General features: G+C 39.4%; 1 protein-coding gene across 4 annotated transcripts in view; it reads left to right on the top strand.

Moving 5' to 3' along the window:
* Positions 1-13,125, top strand: part of FAM189A1 (family with sequence similarity 189 member A1) — a 146,492-nt gene that overhangs the window by 95,789 nt on the left and 37,578 nt on the right. For all 4 annotated transcript variants that reach the window (XM_040601787.1, XM_040601789.1, XM_040601788.1 and 1 more), the window contains exon 4: positions 3,482-3,613. In XM_040601787.1, the coding sequence (XP_040457721.1) occupies positions 3,482-3,613 (132 nt within the window). The remainder of the gene's footprint in view (positions 1-3,481; positions 3,614-13,125) is intronic.

Here is a 13,125-nt window from a genome sequence, read left to right on the forward strand (position 1 = left end):
TGTTGTTGGAGGATCCTTTACTTTTTTGATTCTCTGCTACATAAAGTCAGATTTTAATGGTTTTCATCCCTTCTGAAGTAATAGTACTACTTTTTGGCAAGATAAAATAAACTTTAAAGACAATTTATACATATAGGCAGCTTAGGCTGATGTTTCAAATCTTAAATATGGTTTGAATGAGGTGTACCGTGCAATGGTCATAACTATGAAAGTACACAAACTATACTGTGACTGCTGACTATGCTTACTAGCATGAGTAAGAATCACAAAGTGGGATGCAAATATGTGCGGGATAGTGGGGAGTATGTACAGGGGATGAAGTGGATGATGCTTTATTCCTGAGCTCTGCCAATCAAAAAGAAATTTAAACACGGCAGAGAGAAGAGGAAGAGCATGGCTTTAGAGGCACTGCTGATGCAATTGTGTCTCAGGCTGGCAAACTCCAGCCTTGCAGTTGGAAGGAATAATCCCAGCTCCTCCCTGGACCAATGTAGCTCTGTTGTTTGTGCTACTGTCTGTATTTAGGAAGCCACACAGTGAGGTCTGACCTGGACTGAAAATAAACCACTCCCACACATGAGGAGAAAATCTAATTTTGACACTGTTTAGGTGGTGGTGGGATAGCTGTATGAATTCTTAATCCTGTCTGCACAAGTGTGAGACAGGAGTAGGGCAGGGATGAGCATTCTGGAGCATGAGGGCTCCGGACTGCTTTCAGCTGCTGTATTATCGCAAGCAGGAACGCAGCGACATGCTCGGCCTTTTGTACTGCACCCGTTCCAGAAACACAAGTTAGCCAAGATGTCGTTGCACAGACATTTGAAGGAAAAGGTACACAACAGGGCAAATTGTTAAAAGCTTTCCAGAAACATATACATGAGATTAAAATAGCGTTTTGTTTTGCAGTGTGGTTGCAAGTCTTAGATGGTTTTGGATATGCACCAGGTTTTTAAGGTGTCCCTGTGTTTTGCAGGAACTTCCATGTAAACAATTCTCAACTATTTGAACTGAATTAAAGGGAGAGTTAAGTTAACTGGGCACTGCAAAGGGAGGGTTCCATCACATCTTTCAGAATTAATTGAGAATCTCTCATAGATGGAGAATCTTGCAGTAGATAACTTTGTCTGAAATCCATTTTCCTCATAGAAACTTTCTAGCAGCTGCAGGCGCTATCGATTTGCTGCATGCCTGGTGCTAGTGCAGTGGCTGTGCTGTAGCACTCTGGCTGCTGAGCCTGACACAGCTCTCAATCTCTCAATTCAAAGTGTAAGTTTTGAACTTTCTCTGTAGTGTTTGTCTAATGGTTGACACCGTTTCCAGAGAGGTTCAGGAGCAAGACCTCCCCAGTGGCTTTTAGTGGTTTATATTTTTGATTGATTTGAAAAGCTGAGGTTATCTGATCATGAAACTTGTAGTTGTGTTTTGCTCAGATCTTTAACTTTTTGAAAAAGAATATCGAAAGATTACAAGATTTGAAAAAAAACTGTCTGAAATTGTTAAAGCAATAATTTGAATTAAATTATATGCTAATTAGAAAAAAACACCACAACTATTATAAAGGTGCTCAAACTATTATTTTTTTTCTTTATTTCTTTCAGTGTCTATGGCTTAGGGTAAGGCTCTGTGGGTTGCCATAGAAAATTATTTCCAGTACTGCCTTTGAATATATGGGAAATAGTGTGATTTACATTTTTTTAATGTAAATTTATTTTTTTAAAGCCTTTTACAAATTGTACTGGCTAGAGGGCAATCTGGAGTCTCAGCAATTGAAGCCCACTGAGATATCATACTTCCCTGAGCATGCCTTCATAACTGTATATGGCAAGCATTCATTCATCTGCTAAAGTTTATTATGGTTTTTTAATGGACTCATATCTCTGCTCATCCAACTGCTGCTCTAATCACCAGCATGTAAGCAGATAGTACTAGGTAAGCCTGATAGGGATGACACTAAAAAATACACATATTTGAATATGTAGCTATAAGATTGTATGAACAATTTAAACATTCTTCAAGGTCTTAACCAGTAAGAAAACATTCTGTTGAAATGATTCCGCATATAACACTGCGAGGTAATTCTACAAGGAACACTGCTCTCTGCCTTGCTTCGGGAAATTGGCCACATCCTAGGGAGGATTTGAATTAAAAATAGTAAATGCGTATTTACATGAGCAATTTTTTTCTGCATTTGTGTCTGGAAAATTTAAATTTTTATTTTATTTATATTTTTTTAAATGTGAAAGAGTAACATGGCAATTCAGATCTCAGCACCCAGCCACTGTAGTTCTGTCTTTGGAGGAATACAGGACTGATTGAGTATGTCTGAATAGTACATTGAATCTTTTATTCTTTGCATGGAAAGTTGTGGAAGTTTCTCACGAGTGTCATTCTTATTACTGGTTATTGGGGTATAGAAACCTGAGATATGATATTTCTAAACTCATAGTTCAAGGAACTCCCATGTGATACCAATTACTTTTCTCAATACTAACAGTTTGAATTGCAACTAGTGACCTGGAGAAGTAAGGTATTGTATCCCATTATTAGTCCTTTAAATAACCTGCAGAAATGGGAATGGGAAAAGCACAGAAATACCCTACCAAGAAATTTTAGAGCAATGACAGCTCACATTAACAGATGAGGTAAAAAAGTGCATGGAGTTAAATTTTGGTTTAAAAAAGTCTGTGTTGGAAGGAAGCAGAAATATAAACATTGCTATGATTTTTCTGTTGGGTTTTTTGTTGGTTGTTTTTAGTGAGGAAGTATAATAAATATCTCATTGAGCTGAATAGGACTATTGTAGGGTCACTCATAGATTACTTTTTGAGAATTATCAGGTTTCAGTAATCTTTAGCAAGGAGTGCTTTAATGCAGGTCTTTGAAGAATAGAATGCGTAATGATTTTTAAAATGTGAAAACATTGAATGCTTATTGTATTCCAGGCAATCTGAACACTGGAAAATAGAGAGCAAAACTTTTCCAAAGTAAACATATATATGAGATGACATGTACCTTTCTCTCCACTTTTTCTTCATGCTGTGTTCTTTTTTCTCAAATATATGTCACAGTTTCTTTTGTTGTTATTTTTCCATGTATATGTAAGTTACATCTGTGATCATGACAGCTTCATGTATTTTCTGACTTTTTCCCCCCCATCTTTTTGTCTTTGTCTTTACCCATTGACTATGATTTGATATTTATTCAGTAGAGTTACTCTGGTTTCATCTGCCTCTGGAAGGCAAATATTTTTTCAAAACAAGGCATAGAAAGTAACTCTTCTTTGGTATTGTCTTTCTGTATTTTACCTGGGTTTATATCTTATATTGGCCAGTGGAAGACGTTCTGCTTCAGGGGATTCTGCACAGAGATTATCTTTTTGCATTTAGTAGTAATTACTGTCACAATAAGTGTAAATGTAATCTTTGGGAAGTGGATTTCTGTTGATTTATACTTTCTATGACTTTTCTTTTTTCTTCCACAGATTAAATTCGACAGTGATGGCGTCTGTGTGTGCTGTGAAATGCAGCATCAAACATCAGGCTGCAGTAACTTGGGAGAAACGCTGAAACTGAACCCACTGCAAGAGTGCAATGTTGTGAGACTGACCCTAAAGGTGCGTTGTGAGAAAAATTAACAGTTTGTTGCACTTTTAAGTAATGAGTACATACCAAGACAGAAATGTGGGATGAAGAGAGGAGTAGCTGGTGTTTTCTGTGTTCGTACACTCTTACATGCAAAAAAGAAAAATATCTTCAACAGAATTACTGCTTTTAGGCATGAAAATGGTTTTATGTTACACACTCAATCTGTATTTGTATAGATAACTATTTTGGTAGAGGTTATTTAAGAAACAGAAGTTACAATTTGTTATGCTGGAAGGTATAAGGACACGTCTTTCATGTTGCTGTTCAAGAAAGCTAGAATCAAAGGTGGTGCTTGGCATTGTTTAGTAATGTCATGGTAGACTGCAAAGAAACACAAAGTATTAGCAGAATGATGGAGTATTTCATGAGGGACTGCTAAAACAATGTATGAGTATTTCAGATGGAAGTTACTTGGGGAGAGACTAGTAAGTGTTCTTTCGTGGTATTGGTGGAAGTGTGCTTATAGACTGCTCTGCAATATTGTAAGTTCAAATCCTGCAGCATTTTGTATTACAACTACCCAGATATAATATTGAAAGCAATTATTAAGAATATTGTATGAGTGAGTTATATCCTAGTGACATTGCCTACATCATTGCTTCATTCATTGTCACCAAACTAGCAGGACATGGTGTTAAGGAATCCATGAAAGAATTGGTCAGGGAAAAGAACCCTAGCCTGAGAGACAAATACAGATTCATTTTAGGTTTAATTTACGGATCAACAGATCAACTCTGTGTCTGTGGCTCTCAATTTCAAAGTATATATTTTAATAAAGTTAATATAGTAGTGAAATTCAATGTGACTATTATCTTGGAGATTTAGACTATAGTCTAAAGGCTGAGGTCTGAAAATGAAAACTGGTATTTGAATCTATATTTTGAAGTTCAGAACAGGCAAAAATCCTGCAAAAAGTATATAATAAATATCTAAATATTCTTCAGCTTTGTTAAGAAAAAGAAAAAAAAGAAAAAAACAACTACTAAGTAAGAAGGATAAGGTAGAAATTAAAACAATTTGATATGGCCCCAAAATTAAGTAAAACTCTGCCTCAGATTTTAATGATGATGATAAAAGAGACTATGGGAGCAAAAACCTACTGTGTAGTGGGAATTTACTATGTGGAGAAGAAGCATAACTTGACGTTGCTGGTCAAAACATAATTAACTGCTACTCAGAATGCTAAATGCAGAACTCTATTCAGTTACGAGAAGGTAATGCAGGAAAATAACTTCTCAGAAAGACATTCTTCAAAGTATGACAGATGCAAAACCATGAACCTGTTGTACAGAAAAAGCTGACTTGCTGATCCTATAAAACTAAAGTTTGAGGGAGCATATGGTTGCTTGCTGCAAATATGTCAGTAGAGTAAACTTTAATGAGAGAGAAAAGAACTGTTTATCTTTGAGGACATTGTCAGCATATGAAGTGAGTAGAAGTGACATATGCTGGAAATCAGGGTGAGGTTTCTAACCAATACAGCAATCAGAATAGAAGCACAAAATAAAATTTCTTTTAAAATGTAACTCAGTCTTTTATAAAAGGAATTGATGACATATCTGCTTGCACTAGCAGATTTAAACACAGGAGTTCCTATGAGTATAGCCTGAGTGCAGCTTTATGTTCAGAATTTTTCAATGAAGAGAAGGTAGTTAGGAAAATAACTTTTTCAGAAACCTTCTTAAACTTTCACTTATAATTCTACCTTTACTTTCTTTTTGGCTTTGAGAGCTCTGGATTCCTGGCTGTAAATTTAAGAACGGCATCCTACTAAGCCCCTAAGAAAAACAGATTACAGCTCATTAGTTAAACAACTGCCAGTGTTAAGACTCTCCTTCTTTAATTGCAATTAACAACTACAATGTGATTTTAAGAGAACAGATGTTTTAGTACCAAAAGCTCAATTGTATTCATTGTTTGGGAAGTCAGAGGGAGAGAAAGTAGAGTACCAGAGTTAAGATTATACACCTTCATGTATAACATTATGTAGGTTTCACACTCCTCTTCACTGAGGGTGGGGTAATAATCTCTTGTTTCCTCTAAAGTCATCTGTGCTTTTTTGGTGGTAGCAGCTATGTGACTTGCATTGTGAACAGGAAAATTGCACGCATATCACCAACTGATCTTGTTCCAGTCTGTCAAACAGGACAAGGAAAATAACAGTGGCTGCTGGTCTTGTGTATGCTCAATTGTGTCGGGATCATGCCTTGCATTGATATTGAGCGGTGTTTCCTTTTATAGTTGCTTTGAAAAATTTCTAATTTTTTTAAAAATTTGTTTGTGTCATCTCTTTATACTCCTTTGTAAATCAGTGCCTGTTTCTTCCTTTCAAACCCTGAATGAACCACCCAGACATTTTAATGGGGACATGAGAATTACCATTGCAATATTTATGGTCACATATATGTACATACATAAATTGAGTATTGATTGCAGAAGCTGGCTGAATGTGTGATCTGTGATAAGTGCTAATTCCTGTGATTATTTAAATAGTGAAATTTCAGCAGAATATTATGTTACAGATTATACTTGTATTCTTGTCTGCACAGCTCCAGTAAAAATAGCACAGTTGCATGATGTGACAAACTACCATTAAGATCTGCAGGCACCCAGGTCTGACCCATCTGCCCTGTTTTACAGTGGAGAGACTTTCTGGTTACTGTTTTTTACCAGCAGATGTTTTTTTTACGCAGTTTCCTGCGTTAATAACTCCTGAACATAAGGTTCCTTGGTTTCCTCTGGGTACTCAGTGTCAATATTCTAATGTTGCTAAAGAATGTCACTGTCTCGGTATCCTGATTTTAACGATAACCATGCTTCTAGAACAGCTCCATCCTACGTTAGGAAATTACTTGACTTAATTCAAGCCAAATGAAGGTAAAAGCAAAACTTACTTTTTTACAAAATTAGTAAAAAGAGTTACAAAGGTTTATTAAGAATCAAATATACAGAAATGAGATGATGGCCACACTTCAGGTGTGGTTTCACTAGCATCAGCTTAATCTGCTTTTCTATATCTGGCTGTTTCCTGCCATGGAGTTTGTTGGTTTGGATTTAGCAGTCATATGTCATCACAGAATGAATCTGTTCTGTGAACTGATCTGGCCCCAAACACGACAGCGTCTGCACTGGGCTTTTAGTGAAAACAATCTGGCACTGAGATCTAAGCTTTCTTCTGACACACAGATCCACCTTTGGGATTACTGACATTCCAAGTCTTCGCATGCTTGGTAGTGAAGTGCTATAGCCAAGATACCCAAAGGAGCACCTGCTCGCCTGTTCCTTCTGAGTCACCTCTTTCAACAGCAAAGTTCACTCTTAGATTGAATTCAGCTGATGTGGAACTAGACTTGGTGTTAGCCACTTTATATGCTGAACTTCATATCCCATACAAACAGTATCAATAATAATGTAAATCAAGATGCATACAAAGAAACATGTTACGGCTCTGTGTGTACATCATGAATGTGAATGATAATGGGTTCAGGTGAAATCTAGTTTAAGGAGATTTTGTGTTTATAACCAAAAATCACAGAATGACAGGACAGTCAGGGCTGGAAGGGACCTCAGAGACCACCCAGCCCAACCCCTGGCACAGCAGGGTCCCCTCCAGCAGGCTGCACAGTCACGTCCGGGTGGGTTTGGGATGTCTCCAGGGAAGGAGACTCCACAGCCCCTCTGGCAGCCTGTGCCAGGGCTCTGCCACCCTCCAGGGAAGGAAGTTCTTCCTCACACCCAGCTGGAGCTGCCTGTGTCCCAGTTTGTGCCCGCTGCCCCCTGCCCTGTCGCTGGGCACCACAGCCAATAGCCTGGCCCCGTCCCCCTGACACCCCCGTCAGGTGTTTGTGTGCGTGGAGAAGATCCCTCTCAGCCTTCTCCTCGCCAGGCCGGGCAGCCCCGGCTCTCCCAGCCTTTTGTCATCAGGGAGACGCTTCAGTCCCCTCACCATCTCTGTAGCCCCTACTGGACCCTCTCCCATAGTTCCTTGTCTGGAACCGGGGAGCCCAGCACTGGGCACGGCTCCAGCTGGGGCCTCACCAGGGCAGAGCAGAGGGCAGGGTCACCTCCCCCCACCTGCCGGCCACGCTCCTCCTCGTGCACCCCGGGGCACCGCTGGCCCCTTGGCCACCGGGGCACACTGCTGGCTCGTGGGCAACCTGCTGTCCCCCAGCAGCCCAGTCCCTTCCTCGCAGAGCTGCCCCCCAGCAGGGCAGCCCCAGCCTGTGCTGCTGCATGGGGCTGTCCCTCCCTGGGCAGGACCCTACACTGGCCTTGGTGGCACTTCCCCGTGTCCCTCTCCGCCAGCTCTCCAGCCCGCCCAGGTCTCGCTGAAGGGCAGCGCAGCCTCTGGGGGGGCAGCCGCTCCTCCCCGTTTGGTGTCACCAGCAAAGGTGCTGAGGGTGCGCTCTGCCCCTCCACCCAGGTCACTGGTGAAGGAGTTGAACAAGGCTGGGCCCAGCACTGACCCCTGGGGACACCGCTGGCCACAGGCCTCCAGCGCGACCCTGCGCCGCTGGTCACAGCCCCCCAAGCTCTGCCGTTCAGCCAGGTCTCAGCCCACCTCACTGCCCGCTCCTCTAACCCGCGCTGCCGAGCTTACCTGTGAGCGTGTTGTGGGAGACAGTGCCAAAAGCCTTGCTCAGGTCAACGTAGACAACAGCCACCGCTCTCTCCTCATCAACCCAACCAGCCATTCCATCACAGGAGGCTATCAGGCTGGTCAGGCATGAGTTCCCCTTGGTGAATCCGTGTTGACTACCCCGATAACCTCCTTTTCCTCCACATGCTTTGAGGTGACCTCCGGGATGAGCTGTTCCACCACCTTTCCAGGGATGGAGGTGAGGCCGACTGGCCTGTAGTTTCCCGGGTCCTCCTTCTTGCCCTTTTTGAAGACTGGAGTGACCTTTCCCCCAGTCCTCTGCCATTCTCCATGGCCTTTGAAAGACGTTGGAGAGTGGCTTGGCAATAACATCTGCCAGCTCCCTCAGCACTCAGGGGTGCATCCCATTGGGGCCCATGGATCTGTGGGTGTCAGGTTTGCTGGAGTGATCTCCAGCGTGATCCTCCTTGACCAAGGGGAGAGTCTTTCTTTCTCCAGACTTCCCCTCTTGCCTCCAGGGGCTGGGATTCCTGAGGGCTGGCCTTGGCAGTGGTAGAGACTGAAGCAAAGAAGTTGTTCAGTAATTCTGCCTTCTCTGTGTCCTTCGTCACCAGGGCAAAGATATATGATGGTTTTACAAATATAGGAGGGGATGCTGTTATAGGAGAAAATTTGCCTCAGGACATTACTTTTAATACTTCATGATTTTTGAAAAATGATTTTTATGGGATGAAATATTAGAAACCATTTCTTCTCTGCCACTTAAATCTTACACAGACTTACTTTTGTCTTAATAACTTAATTGAAGAGGAAAAGATAATATCAGTCTTACAGTAAAAATGTAACTTTTTTACTTAAAGTAAAATCCCTAAAAGAAAAATATGAGCTGAAGGATGAAGTTATGGCAAAATGTTTTATTTTATCAATACATAGATTGTCTTACCTTACAACTAATGGAATCTTACAGAACTTGGCATTTTAAAATCTTAAAAGGTCAAACATATGAAATCTCTTGGGTAAAACATAAAAGGCTCGTTATTTAAATATCTGGAAAACAGTCACTTGAGATAAATTATTTGTCAGCACCAATAGATCTTGTGCAAGTAACACTTCATAACATTACCTTATCTTGTGCTTGGAAGCAATTGAGTCTTTTTTTTGCTAAGAAAGACTTCAGTTGAGCTCATTTTGCTCTTATCTTCTGTCCAAGCAAGAGAGGGGTAATTCTCTGTAAAGTAGAAGTTGATGGCCAAAAATGCCAGGATTTGTAGACTGCTAAGGGAACTGTGAAACAGGATAGGAGCAAAAACCCCTTATGAATAAGCTTGAATTAACTAAAGAGCTGAAGCTCCACTAGAAAAGTTTATAGAGGCTCACAGATTGATGGAGATTTAAAAGCTGTGTATTACATAAAACAGCCAGGCAATTTAGCCAGGGTGTTTTCCGTAGTGTATTACTTTGACTGTCTGTCAGTCACCTGATAGTGCTGTGCAAGCTGGCTTTTATTCAGGTAAAACAAAAAAAAAATAATGCAGGAGGGTATATCTTTTTTATACGTACACACAAACACACAGAGACCTAGTTATAAAATCCTATCGTCTCTGGTTTACGTTGCTGATTATCCTTCAGGCGACATCTGAAGTCTTTTCCAAGATGAGACCAGTACGAGTGAGATGCCTTTTTAAACAGTTACCTCTGAGTGTAGAATGCTGACATTGTAGTCTGCACTGAATGTGTTGGTTTGTAGGCGAGATGTTAAGAAACTGAGTTTTTTTTCTTATAATGTTAATTAAAGCACAAGGACTGAATTTTCCTGACAGTTTTCATCTGTGAAAATTATTCCTCTTTTCTAAACTCAGAATATTCTGAACTTATTAAAACCATGCGTGCAACAAAGCTTATCTGCTTATGCTTGTGTTTTGATGGGATGAACTTAGGTATTTAGAAGAGTGAATTATTTTGTAATGTATTCTCACTGTCTGATATTTGCATGTAAGAGGAGAATTTTATGCTGCTTTGGTTTAGTAATGATCCAGTATGGTTTTTTTAATTACTTTAATAGTTTACAGAGCCCAGAATTCCTGCAGTTGTATATGCTGATTTATGAATTTGCTATTTAAATAATTGCTTCCCACTTTAAGTAAGGTCCTTGTGCAGGATGGTTTTGTGACTATACAGACTAGGGGAAAAGCTGATTCCTCCATCTATTTTCAGTATAAATATTTGGTTTGGAGCTGCAAAAATTGAAGTACAATATAAATAGTAAATGTCTTTTTCAGGTTACTGATTCCATTCATTAGTTTGTAAGCTAGGCATCGTTATTAGAGATTTATGTAAGTCAGGGTTCTTTCAGTCTTCTGTGTGAATCTTTCCTTTCCTCTCCTTTGAATCCACATTTGTTATTACTGAGTTTCCTGATGACCAAACCTACACATTTTTTTTTTTTTCTATTCAGAAGACCATGCTTTCGCTTGCAAAACAGAGGATGACTGCTAACATGTTCTTTAGAGTTATAAGAACAGATTTTTCTCAGATTCACTGTATGACCAAATGCAAAATATTTAATTTTGCTGAATGTCTTTCCTAAAACACTTTATAATCTGTTTAAGATTGGATAAATCTCAGTGTAGAATAAGTAACTTCCTATGAGGTTTTTAAATGCTGGAGTTTTTTCACATTCCTTAAAAGGTAACTGAAAATATTCTTTATGTTGAGAGTGTATTTACCATACTAGATACCATCAAAACCAGAGTGGTTCAGTGTGGACTTTATAGTCAGAATAGTTGAGCTACAAGTATTTCAAAAGTTCTGAGTAACAATTGTATAACAAACGTCATCTGCTCATACTTTTCCTTCCTCATGAATGTTTTTGTTTCTAGCTTAGGCAATGAGTGAATATGGTTGTGAACTTGTCTCGTGGCTGCAGAGCTGCCTCATTGAATGACTAGAATCTTATTATTACATACCTATCCAGTTATTGTATAGAATCTTAGTCTTTCAAGAGCCTCTAACGCACACCTCTCCAGTACTAAATTTAATGTAGACACCGGAGCTGAGATGTGCAAACTTGCATCCAAGCAGAGACCTTTTTGAGTTTTTATTTTTCTTAAGTAGCATTTGTGCACCGCTTCCCTAAAAATATAGTAGATTCTAGACCTGTGTGAAAGTGTACTATATTGTACTTTAATACCTTAAATGCATTTTACGAAGCGTTAGCTACATCTCCATTTGCAGCTCAATGTGCATTTGAGACCTGTATGGTTTAGAATTGATTTTTTGTAAGCACAGTCAGTCTTCTTAGTATTAGAGCAGCTATTTTTTGTAGTGTTTTTCAGACATATCCAGTTAAAACATCTGAAGTTATAATTTGAGTTAAAAGGGCTGTTGTCCTTGGATTCACGAATAAAAGAGGTACACAGGCACTAATTACATGGGTGAAAAAGCTTTACTGCTCATTATCTCTTTTCAGGTTACAGTAATATAAGAAATGAAGCACTATAACTGAAGTCAATCAAGGAGAAAAGAAATCATCTTCACAGAATTGCAGAAGTGAAGCTGGTTTTAGCCCTTGATCAATGTTCAGATCCATGTGTTCAAGGCTGCTGATTACAGTGGTTTCTTTTTTACACACCAGCAACCTTATTTTACTACTTTTATTGTATATTGACTAAGTTCTTAAAAGTGCAAAGGACTTAAGAGCTTCAAAGACTATGAACCTTTTATTTCCACAGGAAAACAATCTATTGAGCCAGCACAATGTGTGTTATAAAGAGTTCCAGTCCAATGTTGTTGCACAGGTTAGAACTCTAAGTACTGGGTTTATGCTATGTAACTTTTTTTTTTTTTTGGTGGGGCTGGGGGGTTAGTGCAAATATAAGTAACACATTTCACAAAAAATAGTAAAAATTTTAAGTGTTGTAATAAATGTGGAGACGGAGAAGTAAGTGGGGTCAAGAATCATTGATCTGTACTTTGTTTCCTTCTAGAGCAAGAGGGGTTTAAATACAGTTTCTCAATTCTGTGTAAGCAGCACAGCTGTATAATTTTCTACATAATATTTGACAGAAAGAATGAATGTTTTCTGGTAATAGTGCTTCATTTGTGTGGTATATATCTGTATTGAATGTTAAATTCCATGGTTTGATGTTCATGCCTGTAACTTAATTGACAGGACAGTGCATTGCTGTGATATGAAGCGGCAAGGCAGTGATTAAGTATTTACCAAAGTCTGTATTTGAGTTGAGTTGTGAAGACGTCCAGAGATCCTTGTTTCATTTTGGTTTACTTGATTTTTATTCTGTGTTTAGTGGGTATGTTAAAGGAATTAGGGAGCTTCTGCAATAGTTTGGTAAAAGGAGACAGATTAAGAAAGACCATCGGTGTTTTTTCCCAAATAACAATTATCCAGGAGCATATTGCTTTATTGGGCTCATGCTAAAGTCCTTTGATATGGTGGTTGTAACTTGGCTTCATTTGCATACTGGTTTCTTATGCAAGATGCTGTCAGTCACGTAATGCTCCCCTTCCAGGCCTAAAATTACACTGAGTTTTTGCTGTTGATGTTGAGTGCATGCATTATTATGTGTTACAGCTGGGTTCCAGCTGTGGTTGAATAATACTGCTTTTCTACAGCTGGTTCTGGAAGGCAACTGATAGCGGGGAGAAATTCAGGTATAACTTTGTCATCTAAGATGAAGGAACTCTATGGATATGGCTCGCCATTAGAGCAAACTGCTAGTATTCCAGTTTTGCTTTGTATTTGCTGTGATAGGAGGTACAAATTACATTTTGAAGGGCAAAATTTCAGAAGGGTGGATACACTTGCAGTGAGTGTTCTTTGGTTATAAAGGACCCAGTTCTGCTACCTCTCCCACCACTAAC

This window comes from Falco naumanni, chromosome 7 (assembly GCF_017639655.2).
Source record: "Falco naumanni isolate bFalNau1 chromosome 7, bFalNau1.pat, whole genome shotgun sequence".
Lineage (NCBI taxonomy): Eukaryota > Metazoa > Chordata > Aves > Falconiformes > Falconidae > Falco > Falco naumanni.